The 20482-nt window shown below is 35.4% G+C and overlaps 1 protein-coding gene across 4 annotated transcripts; it reads right to left on the reverse strand.

Moving 5' to 3' along the window:
• Nucleotides 1–1670: 1670 nt before the first annotated feature.
• Nucleotides 1671–20271, reverse strand: LOC110461041 (copine-8-like). Of its 4 annotated transcripts, none has more exons than XM_021514315.1 (16): nucleotides 20249–20271; nucleotides 19154–19257; nucleotides 18669–18773; nucleotides 17498–17539; nucleotides 17161–17236; nucleotides 16435–16449; nucleotides 10480–10533; nucleotides 10208–10269; nucleotides 9780–9932; nucleotides 8358–8430; nucleotides 7380–7507; nucleotides 5934–6036; nucleotides 5675–5732; nucleotides 4435–4508; nucleotides 3333–3564; nucleotides 1671–2295 (listed from the first exon to the last, which is right to left on the reverse strand). In XM_021514315.1, the coding sequence occupies exons 2-16, from the start codon at nucleotides 19243–19245 to the stop codon at nucleotides 2162–2164; spliced, it is 1401 nt and encodes a 466-aa protein (XP_021369990.1). In that variant the 5' UTR covers nucleotides 19246–19257; nucleotides 20249–20271; the 3' UTR covers nucleotides 1671–2161. The 4 variants fall into 4 exon arrangements, with proteins under 4 accessions (XP_021369990.1, XP_021369989.1, XP_021369992.1 ...); XM_021514314.1 differs by having other exon boundaries at nucleotides 17161–17239; XM_021514317.1 differs by lacking the exon at nucleotides 16435–16449.
• Nucleotides 20272–20482: the final 211 nt, after the last annotated feature.

Below are 20482 nucleotides of genomic sequence, written 5' to 3' on the forward strand. Positions count from 1 at the left end.
AATCCACTTTAAACCCTATATGTTGAACGTGCAATCAATCCACTATACTTCCTCTACTTTTACAATCTTCTTTGGGTTGAACTGGGGATCAATCCACTATACATCCGCTACTTTTAAAATCTTCTGTGGGTTGAACTTGGGATCAATCCACTATAAATCCTATACTTTTACAATCTTCTGGAGGTTGAACTTGGGATCAATCCACTATAAATCCTATACTTTTACATTTTTTTTTATTAAAGAATCATCTGTGCACTTTATTATAATGAAATTGATCTTTAAGTCAGAAAAACTCCTTTTTTCATGCATTTTCTTCTCTATATAGGAGGAACACCCAAGTGAAAAATTAACAGATCTGAAGTGGAAATCTTTATAACAACTGCAGTGGTACTCTTCGCCAATCTCAGTTATAACTTTGTATACCCCTCTGAAAATCTGGACAATTTGTGACACTGTTTACATCAAAGTTGATTGAACATTGTTCATACCTGTATACATGGCAGATATGTTTGTACGAAAATAAGATTATCTTACAATTATCACATTGATAAAATTTAAATAACACGTAAGATCCTCTGTTTAGTGTAATAACCTTATCCCATTATAAGCTGTAAGTTCCCTGCCCAATGTCTTTATCCTGATTACATACACCTCATTTATGCTACAAAAATATCTCACTTTGATGATAAAATCTGAACAATTAATATATGAGAGAAGATATGAAACATATTTCTGATGACAATAAACTTTTCCATGAAGTCACAATTTGTATAAGTTTTCATTGAGCATTCCTCTACTATACAAGTTTCTCATGGTGAAATATGGCAATACAAGTTAACGCACATCAAAAATCGTTTCTTAGTACAGCAACATGCAGTTGTGTTTAATAAAAAAATTATGCTTGACAGAATACCCTATAATCAAAAATAATATACACAGGAAAATGTTAAGATCAATTTGACAAGAAAAAAAATCCTAACCTGAAATTGACCTGAATTGATGTAAAATTGATTTTTATATACATTGTATACAACATTTATATCACAATTTACCAAGGATAAATATGATATCCAAAGTGAAGGAAGGCAAAGAGGCACACGTAGCATCTTCAATCATAATAATTTTCTAGCAATCTTTGTATATGCGATAACCCAAATTGGCAGTGTTATGCCATTGCTCACATACCTGTTGAATCTTGTTACAGTATATTAAAACAACCAATTTTCAGACCATGAAGTATAAGGTTCTGTATTGTACATGTGCAATACGGAATGTTGTATTTACCTACTAGTCAGAACTACTTTTAATGGGAATCCCATGGCGAACTGAAAAGTTCCCGGTATTTGCAAAAAATATCAAAGTTTATAAAATCTTTGTATCGACCTCTACCAAATACGGAAGGTATGTGATAAAAGCAAGACCACACACTTGTGTTTTTCTAACAAATCAGAAAGCACTCATTTGCGCGGATGTATATATTCACTCATGTGCGGAGCACTCATGAATATATTTGTCTGCCCAATAAACTCATGCTTTCTGATTTGTTAGAAAAGTGTGTGGTCTCGCATATATATTCGTTGCAATTATGCAAACTTGACAGGTCAGCAGTACTCTGTTTTTCAATAATAGAGATGGATCTGAGTCATAACACAAAAGTGGCAGTAAATATGTTGAGAATCTACATAAAGGTGTTTAATACTGAAGCTAAAACATAAACAGACATATCTTTGAAAGTCATTCAGAGAACTGTATGATAGACAAGGAACATTACATACCCACAGAACTTAAACATTGTACAAATAGCTCTGTTAATGTCACACAAAGTAGTAGTAAGGTAAATAAGAAACGATAGTTACATAAATGAGGCTTCTAGAGTGATAACAACTACTGATGGAAGAAGGACAGGCAAATGACTTAATAAGTTAATAGCAGGGTATAATTGCACTGTTAAAGCCACACAGACATCAGTAGAATGGATAGGCAAATGAATTAATAACTGTTAAAGCCACACAAACATCAGTAGACTAGGTATATTTCATCAGATGCCAATATTCGTGACTTTTTTGCCCCTGGATCTCTACATGATTACAATCCCATCTATATTGTACATGTAGCTAGGGCCTTTGGTCTAATTTCCTTCTTGTTAATTATGAGATGTTCGTTACATAGGATATGGTGGTGCAGCAGCGCCTCCTGGTGGCGGGGGGCGAGATGGCGCATTTTGTTGTGGTCCTCCCTGAGGGTAGGCTGGAGCAGGGCCTTGTGGGTAGGGAGATGTTCCTTGGTTAGGCATTCCTGTTGACAAAGTTTGTAAAAGTATGTTTTAACATTATTCGACAAGTAAATAGAGAATTTGAAACACTACTTCAACACTTAGATTGATTCTCCTCGTGTTGGTTTCATTTAGAGACAAAAAATAGGAAATATCTACCAAGGAAGTTAACTGTGCTGCATGACAGTAGTATGTTAGCACTTCATATTCATACTCAAGTAAAAATTAAAAAAAACAACACATTCAATCCTCAAGAAGTGCTACCCCATAATACTGCCAGACCTTTTATTCTGCATCATTATAAAACAAGCCATTCAGATTGATATGTTTCGCCTGTGCCCCACTTTGACCATCAATGCAGATGTCTAGTTTGGTTGGTCTAGCACTTAGAGTTTCAGAGAAACTAACTTATAATGCAAACACTTGATGTTGATGGAGATGCTGACAAAGTCAATGGACCATGAAAGGTAGGCCGCATCCAGCATTTGATGCATGGGTTGAGATGTATTACCTAAGATGCATCTATGGTCCAAGTTTGGTTGGTTTAGCACTTACACTTTCAGTAAAACTAACTTAAACCCAAAAACTTTATGTTGACGCCGCCGTCGCCGGAAAAGCAAACACCTTAGTGTCTCTTCTGCTACTTCATGGTGGCAAGACAAAAAATTGATTCTATGAAAGAGATAGCACTTATTATACAAAAGGTCTGTCTTGGAAAATTACCCCTTATGTCAATAAACGGTGTTCTCACAATCCAAGTTACCTTTGCCAACGGGTTATTTTTAATTCTACTTCTAATTACAAAGTTCAGGATAGGTAAATCAGGTAAAAACACACTGTCTCTTAAATAGATTGGTCTTTTTGACACATACTTTCCTAACTGTACATGTGCCTGACACTGTTTGAGATCATCTCGATACATATTAAGTTTTAAGTCATTATTCTCACAAACGTTTGTATAATGAATATCTTTTTAGTTTGGAGCTGCAAATATTCTACTCTGCAAGTGTTGTCAATGCCCTTGGAATAACCCTATCTGAAAAACAGCCCATGTGGATACCTTGTTGCGGGGGCATGTTAGGAGCACCCCCTTGTGGTGGAGGTATTGATGGTGCCCCCTGGCCTGGCATCCTGACATTCTCCTGGGGTGGTTTGGGTTTGATATTGTTGGCCTTCATGTACTGGAGGAACTGGTCAGGAATCTCTGCAAGGACTTCCTTAGCCAGGGCTGCCTGGGATACCTGCATGTTGTTGCCAAATTTACCCCCCAGGAAGTCACGGAATGGAACAAACTGAAACAGAGGAAATGAATAATGTCCAGCCCTAAGAAATGATTACAAAACATATTATTAGCCAATAGTCTATATAAATCATAATTAGTCATTTTTGACTGTTTCTGGCTTTTTGTCCAATTTTGGCTGTAGGAGTGAAACAGTCAAAACTGTTTTCCCGGTCAGAGCGAACTGTTACCCGGGCGCTAATTCAATGCGCAGAAATCCCCCCTCGAGAGCCCCGTTCAAGCGTTTATTTGACCTCAGCATTGATACTAAATATGTCTTCGGTAATATACTGTGTTTTATGGCTATTTGGGAAACAGTCAAAACTATCATCCCGAGGTAGGGGGAAGCCTTGGGGAACTGTTTGCCTGAGGCTGCTAGGCCTTGGCTAACAGTTCCACAGGGCTTCCCCTACCGAAATACTGTGAATATTTGGAATTATGTTATGAATAGAAATAAAAAAGTATATATTTTTAAATGATTTAACATGAGATTTTTTTTTGCAATATTTCTGAAAGATTTGGACATTGAATACCAGTTTTGAACTAAATTCCTGTTAAATTTAATGCTCAAAGATGGGTCAAAACACGAATCAGATCATCACCCCCATTCTCAACAGTTTTGCGGGTGATAATGATCATTTTTATAGAGTTAGCTCCCTTTCATACACTGACAGGGAAAATATACATAAAAGTCTTTTCTTGACTTAATTCTTGGATTATTAAGATAATCTGCATCAGTGATTGGTTTGTAAGATGTTTATTTCCTAATCATGACATTTATGCAAGGTCTGCTATCAATCATTTCCCCTATTAAAATCCTTGTGAGAAAGTACATTCCGTAACACAAAAACAGATTTACAGCAATACACAAGGTTGAGTATACCTGAACTATATCTCTGACTGCCTGTTTACCGCGGCTGGACAGCTTCTGGTTGTCTGCATCTAACACATCCATAGCTGAAATGACCATAATGACCAGGAGAATATTAATTGTATGTCAAGTGAAGTACCACTCTTACACAATTTATTTTCATTGTTTAAAACTTGACTCTTCTTTCTTGAATCACAACATTAGCACTAGTAAATATCATCAGTTCAATAACACTATTTCCTACAAAAAGAGGCACTGTAAATAATACAAATCCCCCAACCTTCACAACAGTTTGATAGAATTATGCCTTGCATGAAGTTGCATAAAGCAACATAAATGTATCACCCAAAAAAACCTCATTCACTGATACAATTAATAAATTGCATAAAATCTTCATATTTTCAAATTCACATTTGAAGAGTTAAGGATTAGAGGCAGACAAATATTTTTATAAATAGTAATTGTAACCTTGGCACCAGGAAAATCAACTGTATCTTCTAAATAATTTCATACTCGATTATCTTATTATTTATGATCAAATCGATTATCAAATGTAGTTGATAGAGTAATGACAAAAAGGGGTAACCATGATCTTGACCTTTGACCTTTGACATTGAAATTCAATATAATTCATCCTCTTCCCACGAGATAAACAGCCTCTGTAATATTGTGTCTACAAGGTGAACACCTACAAGAAATCATCATTTTCACCCAGGACATTGACCTTAAACCTTTGATTTTGACCTTTAATACATTTCATACTTTAAACATGTTGGCAAATCATTGCAGTAAGTTTGATTGCATAAACAGACTTTGATTTAGTTTATGTACCAGGTTGAAGCCTGTAAAAACGGACACAACTTTTACCACTGGTATATCCCCATGTATGTCTGTTGTAAGGGAATAATGAATAGCTATGCTAAACATATCAGTTACCATACTTTCAGTTTAACTCATTCACCCCTGAAGACACATTTGAACTCTTCCAATTCAAAGGTTGGAATAGTCCATTGTAAACTTTCAAGGGTGAATGAGTTGTACTAAACAGAATTCCATTAAAGAACAAAAGTATTTCTTCTGTCATTAAATCTAGACTTTTTCTGATGAAAGTGTTCAAAAAATGTTGTATTCTGAAAACTTCACCATGATAACCATGATAACCAACATGATATTAATATAGTAATTCTGGGTAAGGGCCATGCCTTGTCATTCCTAGGTATTTACGACATGTAATGTTGTCCTCATAACGTACCGTCAAACTCGGCATTCCCTACTCCTACAATGATGATGGACAATGGTAGGCCAGATGACTGAAAAAACCCAGAAAAAAGTAAGTTTATTCCACAAATATTTAAGTAATATTTACAATAAAGACAGATCAAGCATGAAACTTTAATTCAAATAAATTTAAAAAATATGATAAAGATATCCACGATGAGAAATAAACTTTTTGTTCAAAAAACACGTATAAAATCTTCAAATGTAAAATCTACAAGGTTGTGCTGACTTACATGTACAATTGCCTCTATAGTGTTGGGTAAATCTGTAATCACCCCGTCCGTAAGAATCAGCAATACAAAGTAATTATTTCCATCTCTCATCGACGTCGCAAATCTGAAAGAAACAAACATTCAGGAATTATTGATAACTACAAAATATATTTCATATAAATGTAATTGTCATATAATAGTACAAGGGGAATTTTAGAAAAAAAATAATCAAACAAAGTAACATTTCTATGAGAAGTGAGTGAATCACTAGATAAATAACGACAAGGACTGTCACTCTTATTTAATTCTTTGTTACAGAATCAAGTACCGTCATATCTGTATGAATAAACCACCTTCTAGAATTCCAAAGAGTGGTCTCTTAGCACAGGTGGTCTCTTAACGAAGGGGTTGCTTAAGCAGGTCTGATTTTAGTTATCCAGCGCTCAAAGTGATTTTTTAATATAAAACAGGCATTCTTCTGAAGGGCCACCAAAACAGAAACAAGGTTCAGCACGAAATGAAAATGTTCAGAGCCTAATTGTATTGCCTCGGTCTCTATAAATGTGTTAGTGTATTAAAGTAACAGTAATCTTTACAATCTGGATTTTTTTCCATTTGCCATTGAGATAACTACTGTTTGCTTATAGGAATAACTGGTTGCCATGGTTACTTAAATTGGCATCACCTTGAGCCCTGTTAGAATAAAGTGAATGAATTTTCTTCAGAATTAAACATTCTCAAGGCCACTAATTCTAAGTTTAATTGGCTTCCAATGAAAACACGTTTTGGAGAATTATATAAACGCAATCTTTCTGAACAGTTGCCCTTCTCTAAAACTGGTTAGTATTTCTTTCAAACTGGTCTTGTTACACTAAAGTCGATGGATAAACTGTTCTTTCATCACAATGAATGGTATCTTTAGCTGGTCTTTGTTAGATTTCCACCCCACTTGTACTGGTTTCTTGTTAGAACATTTCATTAAGCTGGGCCCTCACTATTGATTTTATGTTTACAGTTACTTTGCTACATGTTATAAAGTTGGAGTGAAGTTTGTGTGACTTGTACAACTATTACCCCTAACTGTGGGGAACAATATTCTGTGTTCCTCAAGATTAATTTTGTTTCAGGAGGATGGATTAATCTCAGAGAAACAAAGAACCCTGATTTCCTACTGCAAGGGCACTAAATATTAGATTATACTGAAAAACAACAACAAATAAAGATCAATAACGCAATAGTAGAGATGATCAGGTTGACGCGCCATTGTTGTCGTCTGTTTCTGTCGTTTGGAACTAGATTTTGGTGGTTCTTGGCGACTTTTCTAGAGAGGCTCCCAATAAGGGAAATATGATCAAGGAAACTTGAGCGCATGAGAGCGACATGATGTTTTATTGCCCCTGTGATGTGAACAGTATCGTCCAATCAGACACACTGTTTTAAAGATGAGGAATAATAAGAGTTATGTACTTTGCTACATGTTGTATGACTGGAGCGAAGTTTGTTGGTCCATAAAGCTGTACTTGCTGTAAGGCCCCGTAGTACGCCTGCATTACACCTTGTATACCAGCACAGTATGGGTTGGCTGAATTGAAGTTCTGAAATTACAAAACATCCAATTATGTTTATTTTATCATATTACAATAGCCATTATGTTGTTATAATTATGGCAAGTTAAAACATATCATCTTTCAAAACCACTCAAAAGGACCCATCAAAGTTTGAGTAAAAATTGAAAGCTGAATTTCTCCTGGACTGAATCTTTCATAAATTTCATGACAAGGCCACTAGATTTCCTTGATGCTTCAATTAATGCCAAATTGTTTGAATACACAGCATTTCGATTCGATCAAAATTCTTCACCATTTTCCCCTTACAAAATATCTTGTCAAACCCCTCTAAACTGCCAAAAAAACCTGCTGACATAAAGGGACAGTGACATTACTTTTCAGTATAACTCTTCTGTGTATGCTGTGTATGACTTTTCTGTAGAACTCTTCTGTGTATGCTGTGTATGACTTTTCTGTAGAACTCCGTTGTGTTTGTTGTGTATGACTTTTCTGTAGAACTCTTTTGTGTTTGTTTTGTATGACTTTTCTGTAGAACTCTTTTGTGTTTGTTGTATATGATATTTCTGTAGAACTCTTTTGTGTTTGTTGTGTATGACTTTTCTGTAGAACTCTTTTGTGTTTGTTGTGTATGACTTTTCTGTAGAACTCTTTTGTGCTTGTTGTGTATGACTTTTCTGTAGAACTCTTTTGTGTTTCTAGTCTTCAGTTGTTGACTATGAATTTCTATGCATTTTAAGTTATCTGTGACTTGAAAACAACTTTAACTCATTAGTACAATTTTGTGTTACATAAAATGAAAACAATTTAGTAATTACTTATAAAAATTGTAGGACACAGGAACATCTATATTTCTTGATGTTCATTCTTGTTTACTTACTACAGGAAACTCGTGTGATATTGATCCATCTGGAAGCTTGGCTCCAAATCCCAGTACAGGAAACAACTTATCACTGAAAGAAGAGGGAGAAAATCATTGATTAACATCAGATAATGTATATTAAAAATAATAAGCATTCACTTGAACATCATTTTGATATTTTTTCTTTACTACTGCATGTATATAACATGTATGGCAGCCCCGTACTGGTAGGGTAGTAGAGATTGTTTTTACCTGTCGTAATCCTGTATGATCTCCCCCACAGCCAGTATAGCCGCCCCATACTGGTAGGGTAGTAGAGATAGTTGTTACCTGTCGTAATCCTGTATGATCTCCCCCACAGCCAGTATAGCCGCCCCATACTGGTAGGGTAGTAGAGATAGTTGTTACCTGTCGTAATCCTGTATGATCTCCCTCAAAGCCTGTATGGCCGCCCGTACTGGTAGGGTAGTGAAATAGTTGTTACCTATCGTAATCCTGTATGATCTCCCCCACAGCCTGTATGGCCGCTCCGTACTGGTAGGGTAGTATGGCCGCCCCGTACTGGTAGGGTAGTAAGATAGTTGTTACCTGTCGTAATCCTGTATGATCTCCCCCACAGCCTGTACGGCGGCCCCGTACGTGTAGGGTAGTAAGATAGTTGTTACCTGTCGTAATCCTGTATGATCTCCCCCCCTGCCTGTATGGCGGCCCCGTACTGGTAGGGTAGTAAGATAGTTGTTACCTGTCGTAATCCTGTATGATCTCCCCCACAGCCTGTATGGCGGCCCCGTACTGGTAGGGTAGTAAGAAAGTTGTTACCTGTTGTAATCCTGTATGATCTCCCCCACAGCCTGTATGGCCGCCCGGTACTGGTAGGGTAGTAAGATAGTTGTTACCTGTCGTAAACCTGTATGATCTCTCCCACAGCCTGTATAGCCGCCCCGTACTGGTTGGGTAGTAGAGATAGCTTTAACCTGTCGTTATCCTGTATGATCTCCCCCACAGCCAGTATGGCCGCCTCGTACTGGTAGGGTAGTAAGATAGTTGTTACCTGTCGTTATCCTGTATGATCTCCCCCACAGCCTGTATAGCCGCCCCGTACTGGTTGGGAAGTAGAGATAGTTTTTACCTGTCGTTATCCTGTATGATCTCCCCCACAGCCTGTATGGCCGCCCCGTACTGGTAGGGTAGTAAGATAGTTGTTACCTGTCGCAATCCTGTATGATCTCCCCAACAGCCTGTATGGCCGCCCCGTACTGGTAGGGTAGTAGAGATAGTTTTTACCTGTCGTAATCCTAAATGATCTCCCCCACAGCCTGTATAGCCGCCCCGTACTGGTAGGGTAGTAGAGATAGTTTTTACCTGTCGTAATCCTGTATGATCTCCCCCACAGCCTGTATGGCCGCCCCGTACTGGTAGGGTAGTAGAGATAGTTTTTACCTGTCGTAATCCTGTATGATCTCCCCCACAGCCTGTATGGCGGACCCGTACTGGTTGGGTTGGTAGGGGCTATTGTAATGGAGTGAAGTGGGGCTCGAAGGGTTACCATTGGATGCTGTGAAATCTATAGCTACAGTGAAGTTAAGTTGTGTTCTGAAATATAAAAGTCAAATACGATTTACCACCACAAATATTTTTGATAATACATTTCTGAAATTTGTATATGTCAACAAAAATATACCTAAAAAAGAGCTAGTTTCAAGTGCCCATTAGCATACAGTTCATCACGGTGACGAAACACATCCACTCAAGATTACGATTTGTAACATAGAGTACTGAGTAGCACAGAAGTCGAAACACTGAAATGAATAATTTTGGTACTGTAACAGCGGGATTATTAGCCCTGTGTTTAGTGTGATAATACTTACCCCCCTTTAACAAAATCCAAGAATGACGGGTTGATTTCTATCTTACAATTCATCACTGTTACCTGTCAAAATAAAAACAGGAACAATAAGTTAATTATAATTACTTAACAATAAGTGTGTTAACTATTGTAACCACAAAGGTCTCCTATTTCATTCATTTGCAAGATCAAACACAGAAGTTCAACAATAAATTCAAGAGGAACATAAGGCCTGTACCACTCACATGATTATAAAATAAAATTAGATAAAGAAATGAAAATTTAATTAGTTACCTGTCCTGAATTTTTGTAGTTTTTCTTTTTTGCTTTCTTTTTAGGATTGATAACCTGAAATAAAAAAATATGTAACTAATAACTTGATATGGGTAAAGTAAAGATAATCTATTATCTAGGCAGGTCACTGTCACAATGAAACAAGAAACAAAATTCTCCTCACCATGGTGTTGAGTACAAACAGTTATGAGAGAACGTTACTTATCAGACGACTTTCCAGTGTCTATATGTAGGAGTCCCAGCCCCCTGTTTTGTATCTTCAGTGGAGAAGACTTTCCAGTGTCTATATGTAGGAGTCCCAGCACCCTGTTTTGTATCTTCAGTGGAGAAGACTTTCAACTAGTTTGGCATTATTGATTGCCCATTCACTATCGTAAAGATTATTTTCACAAACGAAATACTTTCATTATGATTTCCTTTTTTTCACAAAAACATTTCTGTTATGGGGATTCAATCCCTTTAACTTTTGATTAAAACGCTTCAATTTAAAAAGAAAATCAATTGCAACTTTACTTTTCTTTAAAATATTAGCTTTTGAAAAAATAAATTCTTCTTGAGTTAGTTAAGTTTGTAGACTAGAACTTCAACTGAATACCAGCAAAAGACATGTATCATTTATGAAATTTATAAAATTCGGTACAAACATTTTGAATGTGGATAATGATACTGTATTCAGTTTCTGGAGATATATATAGCTGAAGAAAAATAAAAACCTATCCTACATGATTTCAAATTTAAGACTATCCCATGCAATACCTGTACTATGGGAGTATCTAAGTTATGTACAAGCAATCTACATATAGGTAACAGCTGGAACAAATGGCTCATTAGGTTGTATAACTAATGTTTCAAAGATATTTTCCAACAGATGACCAGGTATTTGAATTCATCAAATTGTAATGCACTTTGTGAAATCACAAGGAGAAATTTACTGAAGAAAAGTAATTTAGACTACAGCAGAAATGGTGACAATTTCTGCTACTTTTTTCATCTATTTTCTTTTGACAAAATGGGTTGAACTTCATGGGATTTTGTGTCGAAGGAACTGAAAAAAATCTCAAAATTGTACCGTTTCTATGGGCATGAATACAAATTAATACTTGTGAAAAATTGCTGAAGCTCATGTCATAAAAATCTTAAGAAATGTGAATTCAATCAAGATCTTCTGACGTATTATCTGTATACCTTACTTTTTTTTTTTAAATCTGTGGAAACCATCTTTGAACATCAAGTTATATACTGCTAGGATTCTATGTAACATGCAGCTCTGGGTATTATAAGCAAAATAAAAATATGGGTTTATCTTCACTTCTGAAAGAATTAAACCAGCTTGTGTACCATATTACAGTACGTCAAAATACATTTAATTATTTAATATATGTGAGTCAGTCAGGAGAGTCGAGGAAACTTAATTAACATAACTACTCAACCAGGCCCTGTACAAGTCCAGAAACTGAGAATCAATTTTGTTTGAACATTTTCTTAAGTCTGACTTAGAAAGTAGGAAGATCAGTTTGTTAACACCTATTAGGGGCACCCCATTTAATTATAACGTAGATATTCTTATAACAATTTATTATTATTTTCATTTTTCTTTTTTTATCAATTTCATTTTTCAATATATTGTCTATTCACCTTACACAAGAAAGTGTTCATTTACCGATATACAAGTTGTTAAGTTACATATATACAAGTTGTTCAGTCACAGAGATACAAGCTGTTCAGTCACAGATATACAAGTTGTTCTATCACATACAAGTTGTTCTATCACATACAAGTTGTTCTATCACTTCCATAACCAAACATGCAAGCCAGTGCAATAAATATCATGCCATATATAAGCCCCTGTCAGTTGTGAAGGCCGACATATTCTTGTGGTTTAAATAAAACAAAAAAACCCTGTGGGATTAAGAATGAAAATAATCACTTCCCAAGACTCATTAATGACAGAGTAGGATATCAACAGTAACAAGAAGACGCTGTGATCGATATCCCCCGCTCACAGTGCAAACATACAGCATAAAATATAGATGAGAGTTATTCTTCTTAACCTTATATGAAGATAGGAGCAATTCTTTTTAAACAAGTCAATGAAGTGTAAAATATAGGTCAAAATCAGCATCTGCAATATGCATTCAGTAAAGCAACCCTAGATACACAATTAATGTAAGTATTATCAACATAGCACTTGTAGGAGGCAAGATATAGATGAGAGCAATTCTTTTTAACCAAGTGCATGGACGGATGGACCCCATTTCTATATCCCCCGCCAACTCGTTGAGTGGGGGATAACTAAATAGCATTTTTGTGTGCAAATTTGCGATATTGATTCCAATAAATGTAGATACTTGTTGTATCATCATTTGAGTTAACTGGCCATTTTTAAGAATCAAAATGCTTTTATTTGTCAATCAGAGTCATGAATCAGAATTGATATTGTCAATTTTTAAAACATGCATAGCTAGCACACAAATACCAAATAAAAACAAAAGTAATTTTTAATAACTTGGAAATATTTAATCAATAATGAAAACAGGGTTTAAAAAAATGATTTTTTTTTTTTATAAAAATGAACTATATCCTAAAAAGTATCTGCATACAAATGCCAATAAAACTAGAATTTTGTTTTTGTGAACAAAAACATGTCTCCTCTTATTAGCCAATAGAAAAACTCTGGTATAAAAAATTAACAAAGGGCCATATCGCTTTATATAGTGGGGCACGAGACCTGAATTTAGAATTTGACACTCCTACTTACCAAGATACATTAAAACTTTAGCAAGTTTGGTCAACGTAGGTGAAACTAGCACACTGACAGGTCAGTAAGGGCCCCGTCTTGTGGCAGTATATCCCCCATAATCATCAAGACAAACTAGAACACTGACAGGTCAGTAAGGGCCCCGTCTTGTGGCAATATATCCCCCATAATCATCAAGACAAACTAGAACACTGACAGGTCAGTAAGGGCCCCGTCTTGTGGCAATATATCCCCCATAATCATCAAGACAAACTAGAACACTGACAGGTCAGTAAGGGCCCCGTCTTGTGGCAATATATCCCCCATAATCATCAAGACAAACTAGAACACTGACAGGTCAGTAAGGGCCCCGTCTTGTGGCAATATATCCCCCATAATCATCAAGACAAACTAGAACACTGACAGGTCAGTAAGGGCCCCGTCTTGTGGCAATATATCCCCCATAATCATCAAGACAAACTAGAACACTGACAGGTCAGTAAGGGCCCCGTCTCGTGGCAATATATCCCCCATAATCATCAAGAAGCAATCTGCACATATAGCTGAGCTTGACGTTTGACATTTGGACTTCAAAAAAAAATTGCAAGGAAGCAAAATATACATTTTACATGTACTATGATGTGAGTCTTGTTTCCTTCCACCTCCATATTTGCTGGGCTAACAGAAATGTAAATTCCGGTGCAATACTCATTTGTAAGCTTTGATTTGTTTTATTTCACCTTAAATACCTCCCCCATCAAGAGCCAGGGTCAAAGTAAGAGATCCACTTTGTCTTTGACCTTTGGACCCAAATGACCTTGACCTTTAACCAAGTGACCCTGATCTTTGGTCAGTTGACTCATTCTTCAATTCTGACCAACTTTGCTTCATAAGCTATAAGGTAATAAACCATTTACAATTGACGGATAATTGAGCTACTCTTACCGCTTTCGTCAGTGTTCGTACCGAGGCTGAAATAAGGTTTATTTTTAAACACACGACAATGAAATGATAAAGGAATATCCTAGTTCGTAAAGATACACGAAATGTTTTCTTTATATTATTTGAAAACTGACCTCAACGTTCTGAACTATTCTGTAGCAATAGAAATAAATTTTACAAATGATGCGAAATAGACATTGTTGCTGTTAAACCATTGTGCCACTTTTTGCCAAGCCATCTTGTCACCTTCAGCGCGCTAGACTGCGGAGTACTAAACCGATGAAGGCAATAAAGAACATTTTACTTAATGGTCGCATGACAACCAACGTCACCGCCGGTCTTAGATTCATATTCAGATTCATTTATTCTCTCAATATAACCCTCACTGTCACTGTAGAATTTGCAGTAATGGCGAGATTACTGGCAAAATAAATATTTACTACAGTAGCATGAGCACCTCTGGTGTACAGTGCCCTCATATAAGTTTTATAGTCACAATTAGTGTAATATTCATAGATAAAACTCCTCAAATTGTCCACCAGTTATTGCTGCCATTTTGATTGCAACTGTATCATGTGTGACGTTCGCGTAGGTTCCTCGCCGTGGTATTGAGAAAGCATCGTAATTGCCAAAGCAATGTAGTCTCGATCTAGCCTTTCAGGTGTCATATTCAAAGACAACGCTTCAATCTACTTGTTTGTCTCTCAAAACGGTCTGGTCCTCTTCTGATTCATTCATTTTATGTTAATATATAAGCAGAAGTAATCTTTTAAATACCCTTTGACCTTGACCTTTGGAACCCGTAACCTTGACTTTTGGTCAGTTGACTCCGTGTTAAGTTTTGAACAACTTTGCTTCATAATAACATTCAAAAAATGTTCATCAGTAAAAAGATACAATATCTGACCTTGAAATTGACCAAGTGACCATGACCTTAAGTCAGTTGACTCCTTGTTAAATTCCGACCAACTTTGCTTCATAATGTCATAACAAAATGTTCATCAGTGAAAAGATACAAAATTTGACTTCGACCTTTGATTAAGTGACCTTGACCTTTGGTCAAATGACTCCTTGTTCAATACTGACCAACATTGCTACAAAGTGTCATTACAAAATGTTTATCAGGAAAATGATATAAAATTTGACCTTTGACCCAGTGACCTTGACCTTTGGTCAATTGACTCCTTGTTTAATTCCGACCAACTTTGCTTCAAAGTGTCATAACAAAATGTTCCCCAGTGAAAAGATACTGAATTTGACTTTAAACTTTGATCCAGTGACCTTGACCTTTGGTCAACTGACTCCTTGTTTAATTCCGACCAACTTTGCTCCAAAGTGTCATAACAAAATGTTCCCCAGTGAAAAGATACTGAATTTGACTTTAACCTTTGACCCAGTGACCTTGACCTTAAGTCAGTTGACTCTTTGTTAAATTTCAACCAACTTTGCTTCATAATGTCATAACAAAATGTTCATCAGGGAAAAGATACAAAATTTGACCATGACCTTTGACCTTGACCGTTGGTCAGTTGATACCTTGTTTGATTGTGATGGACGGACAGAATGAATTAGTATAGGACACCCGCATCTTCGATGCAGGCCCTTATAACATGGAAGTTATGCCATGGACAAACTTCGGTATTAAAATTAAACAAACGGCCATAACTCTGTATATAGCGACACACGAGACCTAATTCCAGTGCACTGCACACCTTCTGTGAATGATGCAGGTACATTTCAAGTTTGATTAAGATATCTTTACTGGTTTAGAAGTTATGCCGTGGACAAACTTCGGTATTAAAGATAAACAAAGGGCCATAACTCTGTATATAGTGGGGCATAAAATCTGATTTTAGTGTGAACAATTCCGCCTTCCTAAGATACATCAATATGATAAGTATTGTCAAAGTAGGTGAAATAACATAGAACTTATGCTCTGGACAAACTTTGGTATTAAAATTAAACAAAGGGCCATAACTCTGTATATAGTGGGGCACAAGACCTAGTTCTAATATTTTTAACAGTTTGAAAATTTTATGGGCCGGACAAGAATTTACTGAAAATGTGCACTTATTTGACCTTTGACCTTGATTCGAAGGGGAGACATGATAATGTGTCAAACAATGGTATCATTAGTGTTAAACTGGGGCATAATTAATTAACATGCATTATAATGTGTCATGCAGTACTTAAACTGTGACTTGAAAAACAAACTGGCAGATTACATTCCATAACAGAGGAAAACTATGATTATCTGATAAATGTGTAATACATACCTCTCTGGTAAACGGCTTTACAAACAACAAAATATCTCTTACTTTTCATAACTATTGTCTGTATTGTAAAATTAAACATGCAGATGATCAGCTGATCGGTCAAGTGTCAGATATGACTGAATAAGGTCACTTCCAGTCACATATCACTTAGATACTAAATAAACTGGAAACATTGAACAGCTCCATAAACAGAAATTTAACAACAAATTTCAAAAAGTAAGTTTGTTTAAGATCAGGGTGTGTATTCATGAAACCAGTGTCATGCTTCGACATGGATTCTGCACTAAAACTAACTTTCTTGTTACTCATGTAAATCATTTGACAAGGTCAAAAGTCAAATCTAGACATTGAATACGGTGTTCAGCTTTCTGTCTATCCAAATTCTTCCAAATCATTGACAAAATGTGAGTTAAGATTATTTTTTAACCGGAACAGGAAATGTGGCTTGAGCACAGAATCCGAGTTTGAGAATAAGAACGATTTTATGAATACATACTCAAATGTTTATGTTTTGACAGCTGTTGTGCTGTGTAAGTCCTGTCTTTACATTAATGTTAGAAAATTACCAGGCAAGTGTAATCTGTTCTTTAAAATTAAAACGGTCTGGAAAGTCTTTACCTTGATGTACAGATCATTTAGTCTTTGACCAATTATTCCAGTCAGAATGAAAATTTATTTTGTATCCTACACATATTAGTGTTTTTAGGAAGTAGTAAGTGTTTTTACCTGGTAGGTGCTGCCCGAACTTCCTCCCCTTGTTATCTCCCTCAGGTTGGTGGTGAACACACCTATCAAGTCATGGCTGCTATACAGGAACAAGGGATTTGTTACATTCAAAGCCAAATTTGCAGTCGTTGTGTCAAGAGATTTTTTTTTACCTTTAACTTAAAACTGCATTTTTAAAGAGCAAATTCTCATATAGTACATTTATTTACAATTTAAAAATTCAGGAAATATCAAAATTAACAAATTGAATGCTAACTGATTGAATATGTAAAGGTAGGTAAACAAATGTGTATATTAGGATCAAATTTCCTGGAAATTTTATTATAACGTCACATACCCTCCATCTCCATCCCAGTCATAACACTCCACTTTGATGGACCTGAACACACAATGATTAAAACTTAAACACTTATTAAGAAACTACTCCTTGACTGGAAACCTTGATAAAAATTAAGAATAACTACCAGGGCCCGGTTGTTCGAAACTATCTTTAAGCTAACGATGTCGTTAAATTTAATGAGTCGTTAACCGCTAATTCTGCGTTAGCTTAACGAAAGTTTTGAACAACCAGGCCCTGGGTAAACATAGCAGAAATTTGAGAATGAGTAAAATTTTGGTGATAATAAGGCAAGGAGGAAACAATGTTATCACATGATAGTTATACACAGAACAGTATGGAATATTAAGACATATCTAGCTGCATTAATTCACATTTACCGTCTCAATGTATGTGTACAGTAAACCTCCGGTCAGTTCAAATCGGTGGATAGTTCGAACACGTATTTTTTTCAATAATAACAATAATTTTCTAGCTAGTGTTAGTTCAAACTCTGATTGTTTATAATTGACCCTATCGTCCGAACTTGTCAAATGAAGAACATAAAGTAAGATTTTTTTTCTTCTTTAAGTCTTCTTATCTTAATACAGTGTACCAGTACTCTAGTGAATATGCAAATATTTTTACTTGTTTCCTACTTGTTTTTTTTTTTAAATTGGAGATTTTTTTGAGATGATTTAAAAAGCTGGTATATATGTCTGTTTCCTAACATCCAAGCGTTCCACCTGTTTGGCCCCTAACATCTCCAATGAGGCCTAGAAATACTAAACAACTATATGGTGTAGTGTTATTCATTTTTGGCAAATAGTATTGATTACAATGTACTAAATTTCATAGGTGCATTTGCCTGAGTACATGCGTTACTTTCATATTTCTGTCAAATCATTTAAAAAAACATTTTGTGACAAAACATGTCTCTTTTCTGAAACCTAAATGCTTATAATATTACAAAATCCATTAAACATAATATTCAGTTATCTCATTAAGTAAGTACACATACCGGGTATATACATTCACACAATATCAGATTATAGTAAATATTTCTGAGTAAGTCACATATAAATGTTTCAAGAAATGCAATTACATGTAAAGTAAAATAATGATATGGTAATTAATTTAAGTCCATCTGTTAAACACCCTGCACTGATAACAGTACCAGGTACTTCCTTACCGGTCATAGTCCCCATTGCAAAGTGCCCTTGCTGTGATTGTAAACGGCCGCCAGGTCGGATTGAGAGTATTTTTGATGACTTCTGTCTTGTGAACAGTTGTGTAGCTGAGAAATGAGAACAATAACCACTATTGAATATCAAATACTGAGAAACAAAAACAGCATTCACTTCGTACTTATTTCACAAAATAGTATATTATTAAATATTATTGTAATTATCTATGGTTTCATATAGATATATAAGGTCTGACCATATCAAATTCAAAATTTAAAAAAATTGAGCTAAAATCAGTTTGGGTAATGGTCGGCCAGTGTCCACAATGGTAATCAATATAACTGAATGACAGGCAGGAATGATTAGTTCTGATAATGTTGCTGAAGCTTGGGGTCACAGCCTCTAGTTGAGATAGGAAATGGTCTAGATAGGCCCCTTGTGAACCTTTATAAACAAAATTAAATATCTATACAACTTAAGCAATAAATACCTGTTGTCTTCATTTGCTCTGTAGAATATAAGAAAAGGATCAGACTTGCCGAGGAAATCTTTCTTATCAAGATGTGTTGCACAGAAATGCATTGTTACACTTTCCTGTGGAGAAACAAGACTGTCGTTATTCCTAATTCATCATCAAAACTACCACAAATCCAAATGAGAGGCAGGGGTGTCAGTGTTGTTTCTTTTGGTACAATTTGAATATTTTGTTTAAGAATTTCAGTTTTTTTTTTAATAAAATGAGTTAAATGATTATTTTATTCATTAGACAGTCTAATGCTTACTAAGTTACATAATACCGGGGTATGTGAATAAGAAAAAATATGTTTTCTGCTACTGTGTCTGAATGGTGTCAAGATACATATGTATCATAAATCTATTTTCTTATCAAAGTTTAAGAAAAAATTGCATTCATTATATTAGATATGCTTCTTATTTCCAAAACATTTTTTCTAAATTTCATTCTTTAAAAATCATTGCTGGATATGCATTATGAAATTGTCTGAAAGATTACACACTCATCATAAACCAAATTTATCAAATTGCTGACCAAATTCTAAGGTGATTTAAAATTATTATACAAAAATATTTATTCGACAACATCTAAACAAGTGGTATTTTTGCAATTTGAAACCCCCTGTCTATATCTAATCATTTAAGTACAATTATAAAATTTAAATACATCCGAGTAATTAACAGTAAAGGTTAATCCAGAAATAAATGTTTGGGATTGAGACAAGGGAATTGAGCCCGAGATGGATTTCCTTGTGTTGCAATCCCCCTCCCCTTTTTACCCATAAATACTTAATTCTACACAAATGGTGACAATTATTTTACACCTCACCAGCCATATATAATTTTAAAGCCTTTTAATGCCTCAATTCCCATCCCCTAACCCCAAACAGAGACTTGATGCATAATTCTGGGATGAAACTGAAAACTTGGTTATGAAATAAACAAAATAAAAATATAAAAAAAATCTATGTCAAAATTGTTATTCTACAAAATCATTTGAAATTGAGACGCATTTCAAATAGAAAAAAACCCATTGGCATAACATAGTGAGTGTATCTAATGACATGCTCACCTTGCATGAGCTGACTTCTTCTGCTCTTACTGAAAACACACAATGTAAGCAATTGTTTTACATATTTGACAAACATTGAATGTATGAGAATATGTATTGTAGAATCTTTCACATAATCAGCACGAAGATTTACTTAGATATCATTTCAGCACTATATAATCTGAACAGATAGTTACATTATACATGTATTTGAAGCCTTCTTTATGCTACATGCATACTTGTCAACTCTCCCTA

This window comes from Mizuhopecten yessoensis, unplaced genomic scaffold (assembly GCF_002113885.1).
Source record: "Mizuhopecten yessoensis strain PY_sf001 unplaced genomic scaffold, ASM211388v2 scaffold10549, whole genome shotgun sequence".
Classification (NCBI taxonomy): Eukaryota; Metazoa; Mollusca; class Bivalvia; order Pectinida; family Pectinidae; genus Mizuhopecten; species Mizuhopecten yessoensis.